The sequence below is a fragment of the Mytilus edulis genome, chromosome 11 (assembly GCF_963676685.1).
Source record: "Mytilus edulis chromosome 11, xbMytEdul2.2, whole genome shotgun sequence".
Lineage (NCBI taxonomy): Eukaryota > Metazoa > Mollusca > Bivalvia > Mytilida > Mytilidae > Mytilus > Mytilus edulis.
This window is the reverse complement of record NC_092354.1, coordinates 53,696,283-53,710,125: the sequence shown is the minus strand read 5'-3', so window position 1 is coordinate 53,710,125 and position 13,843 is coordinate 53,696,283. Positions and strand designations below refer to the sequence as shown.

At 32.8% G+C, this 13,843-nt stretch overlaps 1 protein-coding gene across 1 annotated transcript; it reads right to left on the bottom strand.

Moving 5' to 3' along the window:
- Positions 1 to 3,923: 3,923 nt before the first annotated feature.
- Positions 3,924 to 7,062, bottom strand: LOC139494379 (bifunctional 3'-5' exonuclease/ATP-dependent helicase WRN-like). Its single transcript, XM_071282541.1, has 3 exons — positions 6,708 to 7,062; positions 5,288 to 5,447; positions 3,924 to 4,692 (listed from the first exon to the last, which is right to left on the bottom strand). Exons 1-3 carry the CDS (start codon positions 7,060 to 7,062, stop codon positions 3,924 to 3,926), a joined length of 1,284 nt encoding a protein of 427 aa, XP_071138642.1.
- Between the last annotated feature and the right edge of the window lie 6,781 nt (positions 7,063 to 13,843).

Sequence of the window (13,843 nt, the reverse complement as noted above, 5' to 3'; positions counted from 1 at the left end):
TGTGAATAGTTTTTAAGATTATAAATCAATATTGACTGCTGTACCACATTTTTGACATTTTTTAACTATTATGTCTATTTGATTCAAAAAGTCATTTCTACTTCCAACTTTAAACTCTGCTTCTACAGACAGTGAAACAAGCTTGAGTGAAATTTGAATTCAAGGTAAAGCTGTTCCAAAACTTCCATCTCACTCTCAGACATCCGAGTCTCAACATATATCGATTCCTACTATACATTTGCGAAAACTGTCATACACCTACGATTACGATTACAATGACACTTGCAGGTAACATTTCAATCTTGGGATTTCTAAAAGTGTAGATATGAACCGTTCATCCTAAACAATGCAACTCTTATGATGTTTTCCCTATGATATGAATGCCAACTTTAGAGTTTTTGTCCCATTTTCACGGTCCCCTGAAGATAGAAAATGATATTGCGGATGGGGCATCCGTGTACTTCGGACACATTCTTGTTTTCTATCGATTTATGAGTTTCGAACAGCGGTATACTACTTTTTGTATTTTTGTGATTTTACTTTTTTTGTAATAGAAGACTTTTTTCACTGGCTAGGGTTTTGTTTAAATCACCATGTTCATGCCCAAGTATTCGGTATTTGCGTTTTCAATTGACGGTTTTCTTAGTTTGAATATATATTTAGTTGGAAGAAATATTCCTTTTACTAATTTTTTCTTCAACATTTTCCGATATAATATTTTATATTTCAACTTGTTAAGTTTTTGTTTTGAATATATATCTAGTGTCTTTCAATTATTTCTTTTGTTTATAAGCAAACTAAAGACACATATATCGGATGTAATACCATATCTACTTATTTCAGATATATTCAAATATACAGACACACAAATGTGGTGCGGGAATTTCTCGCTGCATTGAAGACCTATTGATGACCTTATGCTGTTGTCTGTTCTATGGTCGGGTTGTTGTCTCTTTGACACATTCCCCATTTCCATTCACAATTTTATTATGTATAGTATATGAAAAAGAAAATGAACATTTATTTCAATTTCAAAGAAAATTACACGTTGACTGGATTGAACACGAAATTACTGGAGTTGGATGTTTCTCAGTTGACCATAGAAATCTCAGAATATATACAAATGACAAAAGTGTGATTCAACATCTGCAATCATTAATTGCACTTTATAGATTCATGTCTTTAGACATGGGTAACATATCTTAAAAATTATGTTAACCCTAATGCTTTAGGTTATGGAAAGGAAGAAACGAAACATGAACAGCTTGAAAAACATCAACAGTATTGTGAATTCGACGACAAATCCTAGTGGGTTTATCATAAAGTTCACAAATAAAGAAAAAAGGTAAGTACTAATATTTCTATCCATATAAATGTTATGAAAATCACTTTATTCCAGATTCTCTGTCTTTTCATTGATCAGAATGGATGGGTTCAAAATATTTCCTAATTCGATAAAGAAATATAAACCTTACATAGCCTTTTTAAAATAAACTAATAGAAAAACGTCTCCGATCAGATCGTGAAAAACAAACCTTTAGTTATTATTTCTAAATCAAGCCGAGATTGTATTTTAAAATCAGCAATTTGTAAAAATCTTATGCAAATAGTGTTATGGATCTGTCTGCTCCTCTGTTCGTCCGGTCAATGTAACTTAACATAGAACATGGTGCACTTAACTTATCTCATCCTTTTACAGTTTATTATAACAACAAGACTGCAATTTGTTATATTTTGTTACCATTTCGTTCTTTTAAAAATCTTCTCTTTTCTCAGATGATATTGTTTCCTACATTTTGCATCTTATAGATACATACGTTTTTTCCTAGGAAAGTTGAAATTATAAAAAAAAACATTTATTTGTAATGTCTTGTGTTTTTCGAACTGGCCTCTTCTGGAAGGTAAAATCATTATCTATTGATAATATGTGTCTGTCTGCCTGTCTGTTTGTGTGTTTATTTGTGTGTGCGGATGTAAAATCTTAATCAATTTTGAAGTTCAAATGAACACATATGTTGACAAATAAATGAGCCATGTTCACGTAACAACTAACATAAGAACACATTTATATTCAAACTCATTTCAGTAAATGCATTTGAAGTACATGATTAAAGTCAACATTTTTAGTTATACCCCGTAACATGTAACACCAAATGAGCATGGATAGAATGAAAGACAATACGGAATTACTTATTACTGATCTCAATGTCACGTTCTCTATTAAAGATATCTATCAGTTAAAGCAAGTATTTATTTCTACTTGCGTATGCTATTACATTCATGCTGCAAAAAAAAATCTCTATACACTTATACTGTTGTCTTATATGATAGACGCCTCCGAGGACGATGGGTCTCTTGGGCGATTAGTAAATGATAGATAGCATGACCAATCCCAATATATTGGTAGACTGTATGATCTAGATGGGTCGCATATATATTTTTTTTTTTGCTAGTTCAGACAAAGAGATTTGCTTTAACTATGACGGCCTGCAGAAAGAAACCTTTGACTGGAGAAAGCAGGTGGTCGCAGTTGAAACAAAGCAGGTTAAAGAGTAAGCTTGTTTATATCTAAGAATAAGTATCAGTTTAGACTGGCCTAACCTTGTTATGATAAAAGAGGGACAGTCAAACTCATAAATCGAAAATAAACTGACAACGCCAAGGCTAAAAATGAAAAGGACAAAGAGACAAAAAATAGTCCACATGACACAACATAGAAAACTCAAGAATAAACAACACGAACCCAACCCAAAACTAGGTGTGATCTCGGGTGTTCCGGAAGGGTAAGCAGATCCTGCTCCACAAGTGGCATCCGTCGTGTTGCTTATGAGATAACCAATTTGGTAAATAGTCTAATTAAACAAACAAAACCTTTGAATAGACAATCACTTAAATTTATTCTTTGAATAAAGTTGACCTGTGACAAGTATCTGAGGCAACAACACAAAAATTTAATATGATCATATATATATATATTTGTTTATTATACAGGTTATAGTGCAACTTGATTATATACATATATTACAGTTGTAAAATTTACAATACAAATATCAGCCAGCCTCTATAGGCTTACAATGAATCACTTTGGACCAAATATATTAAAGATCAATTATATTCTCAAAAAGTTATAAAGCTGTTACTGTGCAAATACGTATATACTGGATTTTAAGTTACAGATAAATTTAATGAACAAATGTCAAATATATGTTTGCAAGAACCATGAAAATGAGTTGTATAAAAAAGCAATGTGGTGTGATTGTAATGAACAGATAAATTGTATCTGAGAGACAAGCCTAACACAAAACCAATGCAATGGATCACGAAACAGAGATCAATTGAACTCTGTCACACTCTGTACAACTTACAACTATTCTGTTCACTGAAAATTATGTACATGAATATAAAAATAATCATGTCAATAAAAATATATTTTCCAAGTTTGATTGCTTTCTGTTAATATGATCACTATACATATGAAAACTTTAATAATGGACTCTAAATGACTAAAAAGTGTAGCAGCCAGTTGGGAATGCACTTTCATTTCAAAGCTTTCCTGATGCTAAATTTCATTTGCTGATAAGATATATATAAATAGTAAACCTTAAACAATTGCTATCACATTTAAAAACGCAATTCCAGTAAACCTTGACACAACGCAAGAAGAAACAGAAGATACACATTTTGTTTAATATTTGTTTTCAAACATTTTCATCTAATTCTGCCAAAAAATCATCATCAGAACTAAACAATTCAACACCATCATCAGCTGCAGCATTGTATTCATACTCAATTGTGTCACTATCACTATCATGTGGCACAGTTTCAACATTTTCAATCAAAGATTCAATTCGCAGAATTTCACAATCCCCACAGGAACAGTTTTTGGCACAATCATCACAACAAGTGTGCTTGTTACATTCTTTTTAAGCAAGTTCTTCCAACTCAGTATCTTGCAAGAAATTACTCATTAGAACCTGTCTTCTGCAAGTATTTGTTGTGAAGACTATCTTGTCTTCCTTGTTGACACTTCTTAAATGATAAGAGTTGTGCATCAATATTGCAACAGAGTTGGAATTGTCCCGTCCCACTCTTCCTATTTCCTGTACTAAATCTAAAATACTTCTTGGTGAACCGTAAAGTATGATGCTATGACAAGCTACAACATCAATACCCATTCCTAATGCAGTGGTTGCAAATACAATTCTTATATCACTAGATATTTGACACATAGCCTCTATTATTTTCTTTTTATTTTTGTCAGATGTTTCAGAATGAAACATTTCAACCAGAGACTTACACACTGGCACCTCAGTTGTAGTGTATGCATACAATTTGGAAACTTCGTTGATGCTGTTGGCATATATCAATGTTTTAGGAAAATCCTTTCCTAAACGTTCAAGAGAGTCTATAAGCCAAAACATGGCAGTGTCAACAGAGTTTTCAATTTTTTTAACAACAAGTTTAATATTGCTCTTGTCTGGAGACACATTCAAAAACATAGTATTGTCTGTTTTAAAGTTCAGGATTTTCATGACCTGCTTCTTTATCTTGTTGGTACAAGTAGCGCTTAATGCTAATGAAGTAGCCCTTAATGCTAATGCAGTAGCATTCGGAAACATGGCCCTCATCTCTCCTATATATCTAAACCACTTCCTAAATGCTTCCTGCTCATCTGTCTCTTCATCACCTGCCCTGCAAAAAAGAGTTGTTTTACAAAATTTGCCAAAAAATCACCACCCAATAAACATGATAAATAATTATGCTTCATTTTATTTATTTTTTATATTAATTATAGTTGTACTATATTTTTTATGTTCAGTATAAAATGTACTTCCACTCAAAGATTGGAGGCATCCTGTGGATCGTTTATCAGACATTTATAATCGTATACCTCAATACTAGAATAAGCGGGGAGGGCCACAATACCTTTTTATATGTTGCGAAAGTAAATGTTACCTTTTCCCATATTGTTGGGTTTTAATGCATGTGGTATGCAATGTAAGAGTAGTATACTAAAGTGTCAAAAGAGGAACACCAAAAACAGAGGACAGAAGAAAACAGGAGCAATGACAGATTGGTTTTTACTTTAGATTGATAGACAAAATTAAGAATGACAGACCAAGAAGTTATGGGAACTTTATTAACCTAGTCATATATTTATTACCAATATTTGCCTAGACCTATTTTGAAGCTTGAAAGGTTACCTATTCCAGCAGTATATCGGAAGTATCCCCCCCCCCCCTGTTTGAGAATAAGGTTTTGTAGCAAATAACTATATAACAATTACCATGTTGTTATGGTATGAAATTCATCTAGAACTATCAACCCTACTGAAAGCTGTTGGAGTTGTGACCTCCAATAAGGATCGCCAACCAGTGTCTCAGGAGATGCAAATATGACGTCAATTGATCCGTTTCTTATCTCTTGATCACCCTCTTCAGAGTTGCCTGCAAAATTGAGAAAGGAAAAACTATTTTTAAATTCTTTTTAATTTACCACAAAAGAAAAATATAAAATCCACAAAAGATATATATATTTAAACATCATGAGCATGACATGGCGTAATCATTTAAACATTTGTGTGATGAATATAATCATTCGTTTTTTGTTTATTTCTTTTGTACAATGTACATGTAATAACACAATAAGTTTTTCTGAATTTGAATTGTTTTTCACTTGTTAAAATGTACATTTAATTTCAGGGACTTAAAAGCTACATGCAGTAATGTAGTATTGCCTATTGGTTTTGATCATTATTGAAGGTGTGTTGTCGACCATTGTTAACTTGTATGTCATTTGGTTTTTGGTGGAGAGTTGTCTCACTGATTTGGCAATCATATTACATAATAACATGTAGCTCATCTTATTTCTTATATGAACTATAGTTTTAAATGGCTTTGAACTGTCAGTTACTGCGAGTACCCTCAGTCTCAAATCATCGGGTTGGGATCCCACTTACATCAGCTGGCTTACATGTCTAATATTATTATCATAACATATTTGTTTTTGTTCATTTCTTTGTCATGTTTGTACATAAATTAGGTTACGCCCCTTTGAACTTATTTACTTTAATGTACTACTGCAACAGTTTGTCATCGCAACTCCTCTCAAACCACACAACAGAATTTCACGAAACTTTTTCAGATAATAAGGACATACTATGTTGTTGTGCATATCGACGGGAAATTCCGATTCAATTTTTTTTCTAGGAGTTACGCCCCTTTGAACTTATTTACTTTAATGTACTACTGCAACAGTTTGTCATTGCAACTCCTCTCAAACCACACAACAGAATTTCACGAAACCTTTTCAGATAATAAGGAAATACTACGTAGATGTGCATATCAACAGAAAATTACGATTTAATTTTTTTTCTAGGAGTTATGCCCCTTTGAACTTATATGCTTCAATGTACTTCTGCAACAGTTTGTCATCTCAACTCCTCTGAAAACACACAACAGAATTTCATGAAATTTTGTAGATAATAAGGACATACTATGTAGATGTGTATATTGACAGGAAATTATTATTCAGTATTTTTTTCTTATACAATTTTTTTTTCTTATACTTATTTAATTTCTCCAATGACAATGTGGGGAGCTTAAAAACACCAGATTCTGGAGTCCCGATAAAGGTCCTACCCCCCCCCCCCCCCCCTCAAAATTTAAAAAACTTGATACATGTACATGTAGCCTATGTTATAATACCTTTAAAGGCGGACTTCAATCCAGGTACAGTTTCTAGACGCTTTACTTGGTCGTTCATCAGTGATACAAGTGGACAACAGACAATTATTTTCTCTTCTACGTCAAGCTTCTCTAAATTATTGACAGTTTCTGGAGTGAACACTTCAGTGGGTCCAGGCTCAGCTTTCATTCTCCGTATCAAAGGAAGGTAAATCTGGTACGGGAGTGACTTTCCAAATCCCGTTGGTAATACAGCCGTACAGTATCGTCTCGTTAAAAGTGATGTCACTATTTCTCTTTGCTCAAATTTTAACATTTCTACTCCAAATAATGCACAAACTTCTGTAATCATCGAATCCAGTATATCGTCCGCCATTTTCCCATTCAATCCAAACACGCTAAAGGAAAACTTTTTTGATTGGCTTACTGATAGGTCTTCAACTCATTTACATATCATTAAAAATTCATAACTTCAGTTCACTCACAAGTGACCCCAAAGCCGGTTTCGTTAGATCTCCCACGCGACATATCAGAAAACGGGGGCATGAGAGATCGGTTTTTAATTAGATTAGATTAGATTAGAACATATCCGCTATCATTTGTGAAACAGTTAATCCATAACGGTCAACCAACTCGTGATGGCGTCCGTAAAATTTAGGAAGAGATGATTTCAACTTCACCATTTGGAACTCTTGATTTAATAGCTTCCTTGTGCGCAACAACCCTCTATCAGGAAAATCATGATAGGAAATGCAAACACAGGAATATCGTATCAATTGGGAGATATATACATCGTATGCAGGTGCTGCTGGAATGTTGCTACTTAGAAATGGAAAGTTCAAAATTGGAAAGCTGAAATCGTCTCTGTTATCGTAAGGTTACATTGAGAATAAACTATTACTTTATTCCATTTGATCATTAAGAATACAAAAGGTATATATTTATGAATACCGTTCTTTTATTCATGTTCCATATGCTATTTTAAAATATCACAAACAATCGCTTGAACCGTGTAAATGCAAAAAAAAATAAGAGAGGAAGAGGAAAGATACCAAAGGGACAGTCAAACTCATAATAAAAAATTAACTGACAACGCCATGGCACAAACAAAAACCCAGACAAAAACAGTCCACAAAACACAACATAGAAAACTAAAGACTAAGCAACATAAATCCAGCCAAAGCTGTGTTTGATCTCGGATGCTCCAGAAGAGTAAGCAGATATTGATCCATTTGTGGCACCAGTCATGTTGCTCAAGTTAGTACAAATCCGTTAAAAAGTCTTATTCGGTTAGTAACATTCGTGAAAAGGGTAGGGGTAACAGTGACGACATAAGGAACTTATCCGATATCATCAGTGACACAGTTTTTTTCATAACGGTCAAACAACTTGTGATATCTTCCGTAAACTTTACGAAGGGATGATTTCAACTTCACCATTTGGAATTCTTGGTTTAATAGCTTCCTTGTGAGCAGCAATCCTATATTACGGCAATCATAATAGGAAATACAAATGTACTAAAGGTCTACCGCTTGTGTCCGCAATTTGCAGCAGTATATAAATTCCGGTCAAAATTAGCGAGGAATTATACATAACAGCGGTAAAATAAACCAACATTGCGGTAAAGGTTTATAAACATTATAGAAATTGTTCAAATATTCAAAAACTGTCTGAAAGTCAGTTTAATAACATCCTTCATGATGTCAGAATATGGTTATTGTGATATATGTTTCTTCATATGTCTTAACGTTGAGGATTTGTTTTCTGTTTGCGATTAATATAGTTGGGAAAATCATAGATGTGGGAAATGATTATGCTGTTTTAGGAAATACTATAGAGAGTAGCATTGCAATCATTTTTATGTTTATACGTTAAAATGTTGTTTTTGTAGAACAATCAGTGAATCTGAGATTGTTTCATATGGCAGTGAGTGGGTGCCCGATCAAGATGAAGATTGCGAAAATTCTTCAGAATCCTCAATTGAACATCTTGATGAAATAAGCACAACGAGTAGTAACTACAGAATGGCACGTATCGATAAATGGCTGGAGCACAGTAACACACATAATGTATCATTGATTGATAATGAAACCAATATTCCACCATCAGAAAGGTCACCAGACCACTATTTTCTTCCTGTCGTCTAGTTAAAAGGCGCTGTATTGAAAAAAAAACACCAAACAACATAATGAAAAGGACAACGGTTCAGCTAAGCGTCAGTGCCATGTTTGTGGAAAAACACTCCAAAATTTGCAAAGACATTTAAAAGAACAACACGGGGAACACAAGGAAAAAGGACACAGAACGGTCAGTAGCCGGGATATATTGTCATATATTGTCCCTTATGTGACAACCAATACGATAGACTGCGTGGTCACCTGACAAGAAAGCACAACATCAAAGATAAAAAAAAATATGTTAAAATCGTTACAGGATGATGCTGAACCTGTGCCTAAAGAAAAATACAGACCTCGTCTCAAGGTAAAACTATAAAAATGTTTTGTAGTATATATTTTCAAATGAATGCTTGTTCAATGCACCATAAGAAATATAATTCCGCAGTTAGGTAAACTGCGAAACGGTAAGCATTTTTTTTCTCAAAATTGTACCTTATTGCAATTCACATGATTCAGAAGGTCGAAAAAAATGTAAAAAAAAAACTGCTATAGAAGTTATCGACAACGTGAACCTATTTCATCCCAATCAGAAGTTGTTGTGCATTGTTCCTGTCAATCGTTAGCGTTGTAATAAACGACTTATTGTTGAGTTGCTAGCATTACAATATCTTGAAAGAGTACAACGTTGACGCATTCCAGTCTGTATCTTTCCGATGGCTTCATTGCGATTTTCATCACCGAGTCCCAAAATGTTTAATTGGTGAAGGTACTTAAATCAGAAAAATCAATACAATCAAAAGTAAAAAATAAACCTAACATTTGAATTAATACAACAAAAAAAAAGATGATAAGTTAACAAGTAATGGAAACAAAACAGATATACACACACATTAATAGTGGAAATGAAGACACGCCTTCAGGTTTCTTTACATGGAAACGTGTACTAACTTTAGATTATTTAATCCCAAGTAAATCAATGCTAAACTTTGTATTTACTTATTTAAATTATTATTGAATATAATGCACATTTGTACCCATATGGGTTGAAGGCATACATAAATCAACATAGTAATTTTACAATACATCATACAGAAAAAAAACAACAAAAGAACCAAACATTATATACATATATGTATCTATTATGCAGTTGTTGAGTCCACCCTCCTCAGTGACCATGACTTTTTAACAAATGAAGCAGCATACTGCATAATTGACGGACACGAAAGACATAAAACCAATTTATCCAAATTATCCATATTATCTATATCGGAATAGATATTTTTAACTTTTTGCAAAATTCAAATCTCAAATCTTTATTTTTTGTACATGTAAATAAAAAATACTCTTCATCATCTATTTTATTTAGACAACAATGTTGACATAAACGTTCTTCTCTTTTTATATTTTTGTATCTACCCCTTTCAATTTCCAAAATATGGTCACTCACCCTTAATTTAGTGAATTTTTTCCTTATTTCAAAGTTATTTTCTTTAAGTAAATAAGGCTCAGTTTCATATTTCTTTTTGAATTTACTATAGATAAATAATTTATTATTTTCTGTTAAAGAATTTAATTTTTTAAAGAACAGCTGTTTATAGTTTTCTTGCACAATCTCTTTCATGTGTTTATTCATTTTATATTTTTCTTTTATAAAGATAACAGATTAAAAATATTTAAATGGAAATTGCTACATTATATCCTTCCTTGTAAACAACTGATTTTTCAATGGAAGATAAAAGAAAACAGTAAATGTGACTTATGTAATGTAACAGAAGATTATAAACATTTTTTTCTAGAATGTCAATACTTTAAAACTTTTTGGGAAAAGATCAAAATACTATCAAATAAAGTTAAAATTGATTATCATAGCCTAAACTACTGAAATCTCATAATATGATATAAAATCTGAGATATCAATTATTATGATATAAATCTTTTGGTGACACTCATGACATTTTCTATCCACAAGTGCACCCACAGTTCAAATTATAAAACTACAAATTTTAATGTTCAAAAAAGATTTTTTTATTTTTTGAACTACTTAAATATTTCGACACTTTCAGGTGGTAAACATGGTAAAATTTTGTAAGAAGTAAGCTTGTACATATAATTATTATTCTTGCATATATGTTATATGCTATATTTATTCAGCAATACATGTGTAGATGCTGTAGACATGGTATTCATTAAAACAGCAATAAATCAGATTTTAGATAAAAAAAAAATTAAAAAATTTTGAACAGTAAATTTATAATTATGAACGTATCAATGATGGCACAGAAATGCCGACTACCGGGCTTGTGATACCCTCGGGGAAATAAATGTCCACCAGCAGTGGCATCGACACAGTGGTTATAGCCTGCGACCTGATTACACCTTCCTTTTTAGAAAAAAACCGCAAATGTATACATTTCGTTCTTGTCATGTTTCTGAATGGAAAAGGAAGAAGGAATACAAAAGAGTTAAAACAAGATATCAACAAACAAGAATGTGTCCCAAGTACACGGATGCCCCATCCGCACTATCGTTTTCTATGTTCAGTAGACAGTGAAAATGGGATGAAATCTCTAATTTGGCATTAAAATTAGAAAGATCATATCATAGGGAACATGTTTACCAAGTTTTAAGTTGATCGGACTTCAACTTCATCTTTGTTCTCGTCGGGTGTCGCTGTTGTAGTCGTTACGTCTTCCAGTATGAGTGTTATTGTGCATGTCACGCTGACTCCTATTTCCAGCGCGATGATGGCGGCTGTTACTTTGTTCATTACATGAACTTTGCACGTCTCTATTAAAATTACCTTCTCGTCTTGACTGTTGGTGGTTAACATAACGCTTGGCTATAATTTCAGCTCCTCTCATGTCAATTTCGGAATCAAATGATTTTAAAACGTCAACAATCGTTTAAAAGTTTTTTCGCTCAATACGCTGTTGAACGCTTTGATCGTTGTGGGTAAAATATCGCTATATTGTCGACTGAACTTTAAATTACATTTTGAAGACATGATTTGGTTGAGATCATCTTTTGACTTGCATGTAATAATCACTACTCCACTTTTGTGTTCATTTCGGCTACGTTTACGCTCAACATTGGAAAACGAAATTGTTTGTATTTTTAGACCTGTGATTTTTTAATTCAGATTTTCATTCGCACTTTCGGATAAATTTCTGATAACTAAATTATAGGGTATGTCTTTTTCTCCTGTGTGATTTACAGATTTAGAAATATCATTTAATTTGTCCTCTACAATTTTCAAGTCTTGGTCAAAATCCTGACGCAAAGTATCGACAGCCAAATTTACATCTTTTTTCACCTTGGATACTTCCGTTGAAATTCGTTTATCAATAACTTGGTTAATTTGAATACAACAAAAAAAAAAAAAACGATTACAACTAAAAACGTTAAGTCATTTGACAAAATCCGATGACAACAAACTCTACATCAATTCGAGAAAACAAAACAATAAAATTGCAAACACAAGTCATCTATAGTTGGTCTTATTGTGCAGTTTTAATGAATGATCGTTAATAACGAATATAGACAAGTTTATCGGGTACTTATTGTGAAGCAAACAAAAAAAAATTAGCATTTTCAGTTTCAAAGTAAACAGAGGTAAACACTGTCTTCAGGAAAACAGGAGAAATGAAGTCAATTTATTTTGTAAAATTTATCATATGTAATACTTTTCAATGAATAGAAAGATTTATAGGTAGCCGAATATTATCCGCGTTTTCAAATTGAAAATTGATTTGTAGACAGAAATAGCTTCATTTATAACGTTTCGCTGAAAGGAAACGATATTGAGTATAGACAAGAAGTACAACTAACCTGGTAATCTGACGATATGACGTTAAAAGGAATCAAATATTGTAGATAAATTGTTCAATTGACCCATTTTATATATATATTTAATCATTTATATGGTAATTTGTTCATGTTTTGGGGAAAAGAGGACAGCTTTTCGTTAACAATCGTACAGTGCGGTATGAATATTAAATGTTATAATACAAAATAGGGATATTTGCTATGATTGATAATAACACTTTTTCACCAAATGGCTTCGAATGTTCAGCTTATGTAGATCAATATTCGGCATTCCAATATGAGCAAACCCAAACTGTTTAATTAGCAATAAAATGCCCTGACAAGACAAATATGAAAAATAAATAAAATAAATAAATACAGTAGGATAAAACAGACAGCAATCAGCGACAATGACACGGTACTGGATTGTAATAGCCATATATCCTGATAAATCATGCTCTTGAGCTCGGGAAATGCTCAAACTGTAAAACATGACCCATTTATCCATGAGTAAAGTCATTTCAAACATAGTGTTAATTGATAGATTGTTGGTATCTCAATGTTCAGTGGCAAATATGTCATGAATGTTTAGAACACATAAGGAATACGTACAATAGATGGTCATGCACTTGATACGTTTTGGGATAAGGGTTGAGGAAATTAAGGTTAAGCTAGGTTTTATCTACCATTTCCTACATAAGAAAATACCTTTTCGAAGTCAGGAATTTGACAGTTCTCATCAACTCATCTAATGTGTATGAGCTTATGATATTGACATGTGTGCCAGACCCTATTAGGACACCCCAAAAGGGTTTTTGATATCAATGTATGATATTTTTTAAAAGAGGGACGAAAGATACCAGAGGGATAGTCAAACTCATAGATTGAAAATAAACCGTTAACGCCATGAAAAAAATACACAGACAAATAATAGTACAAAAGACATAACATAGAAAAACTAAAGACAAAGTAACACGAACCCCACTAAAAACGGGGGGGGGGGGGGGGGGGGGTCTCAGGTGCTCCGGAAGGGTAAGCAGATCCACCTCCACATGTGGCACCCGTCGTGTTCTTATGTTATTATAAATCCGGTCCGGTACATAGTCAAATTCGGTAGGTCACATTTATGAAAAGGGTTAAAATGTGATGGAATTGTTTCGGCTTTCATTTTTGTTCTTTCAAAGAAATATATGCGTGCTTGTAATTCAAATACTTTGTGTATTGCAGAAACGGAAA

Coding starts and splice junctions, on each gene's coding strand:
- LOC139494379 (XM_071282541.1), bottom strand. CDS start 7,062: ATGGCGGACGATATACTGGATTCGATGATTACAGAAGTTTGTGCATTA. Junction 5,448..6,707: donor ATTGAAGTCCGCCTTTAAAG/GTATTATAACAT, acceptor TCAATTTTGCAG/GCAACTCTGAAGAGGGTGAT. Junction 4,693..5,287: donor TTTCATACCATAACAACATG/GTAATTGTTATA, acceptor TCTTTTTTGCAG/GGCAGGTGATGAAGAGACAG.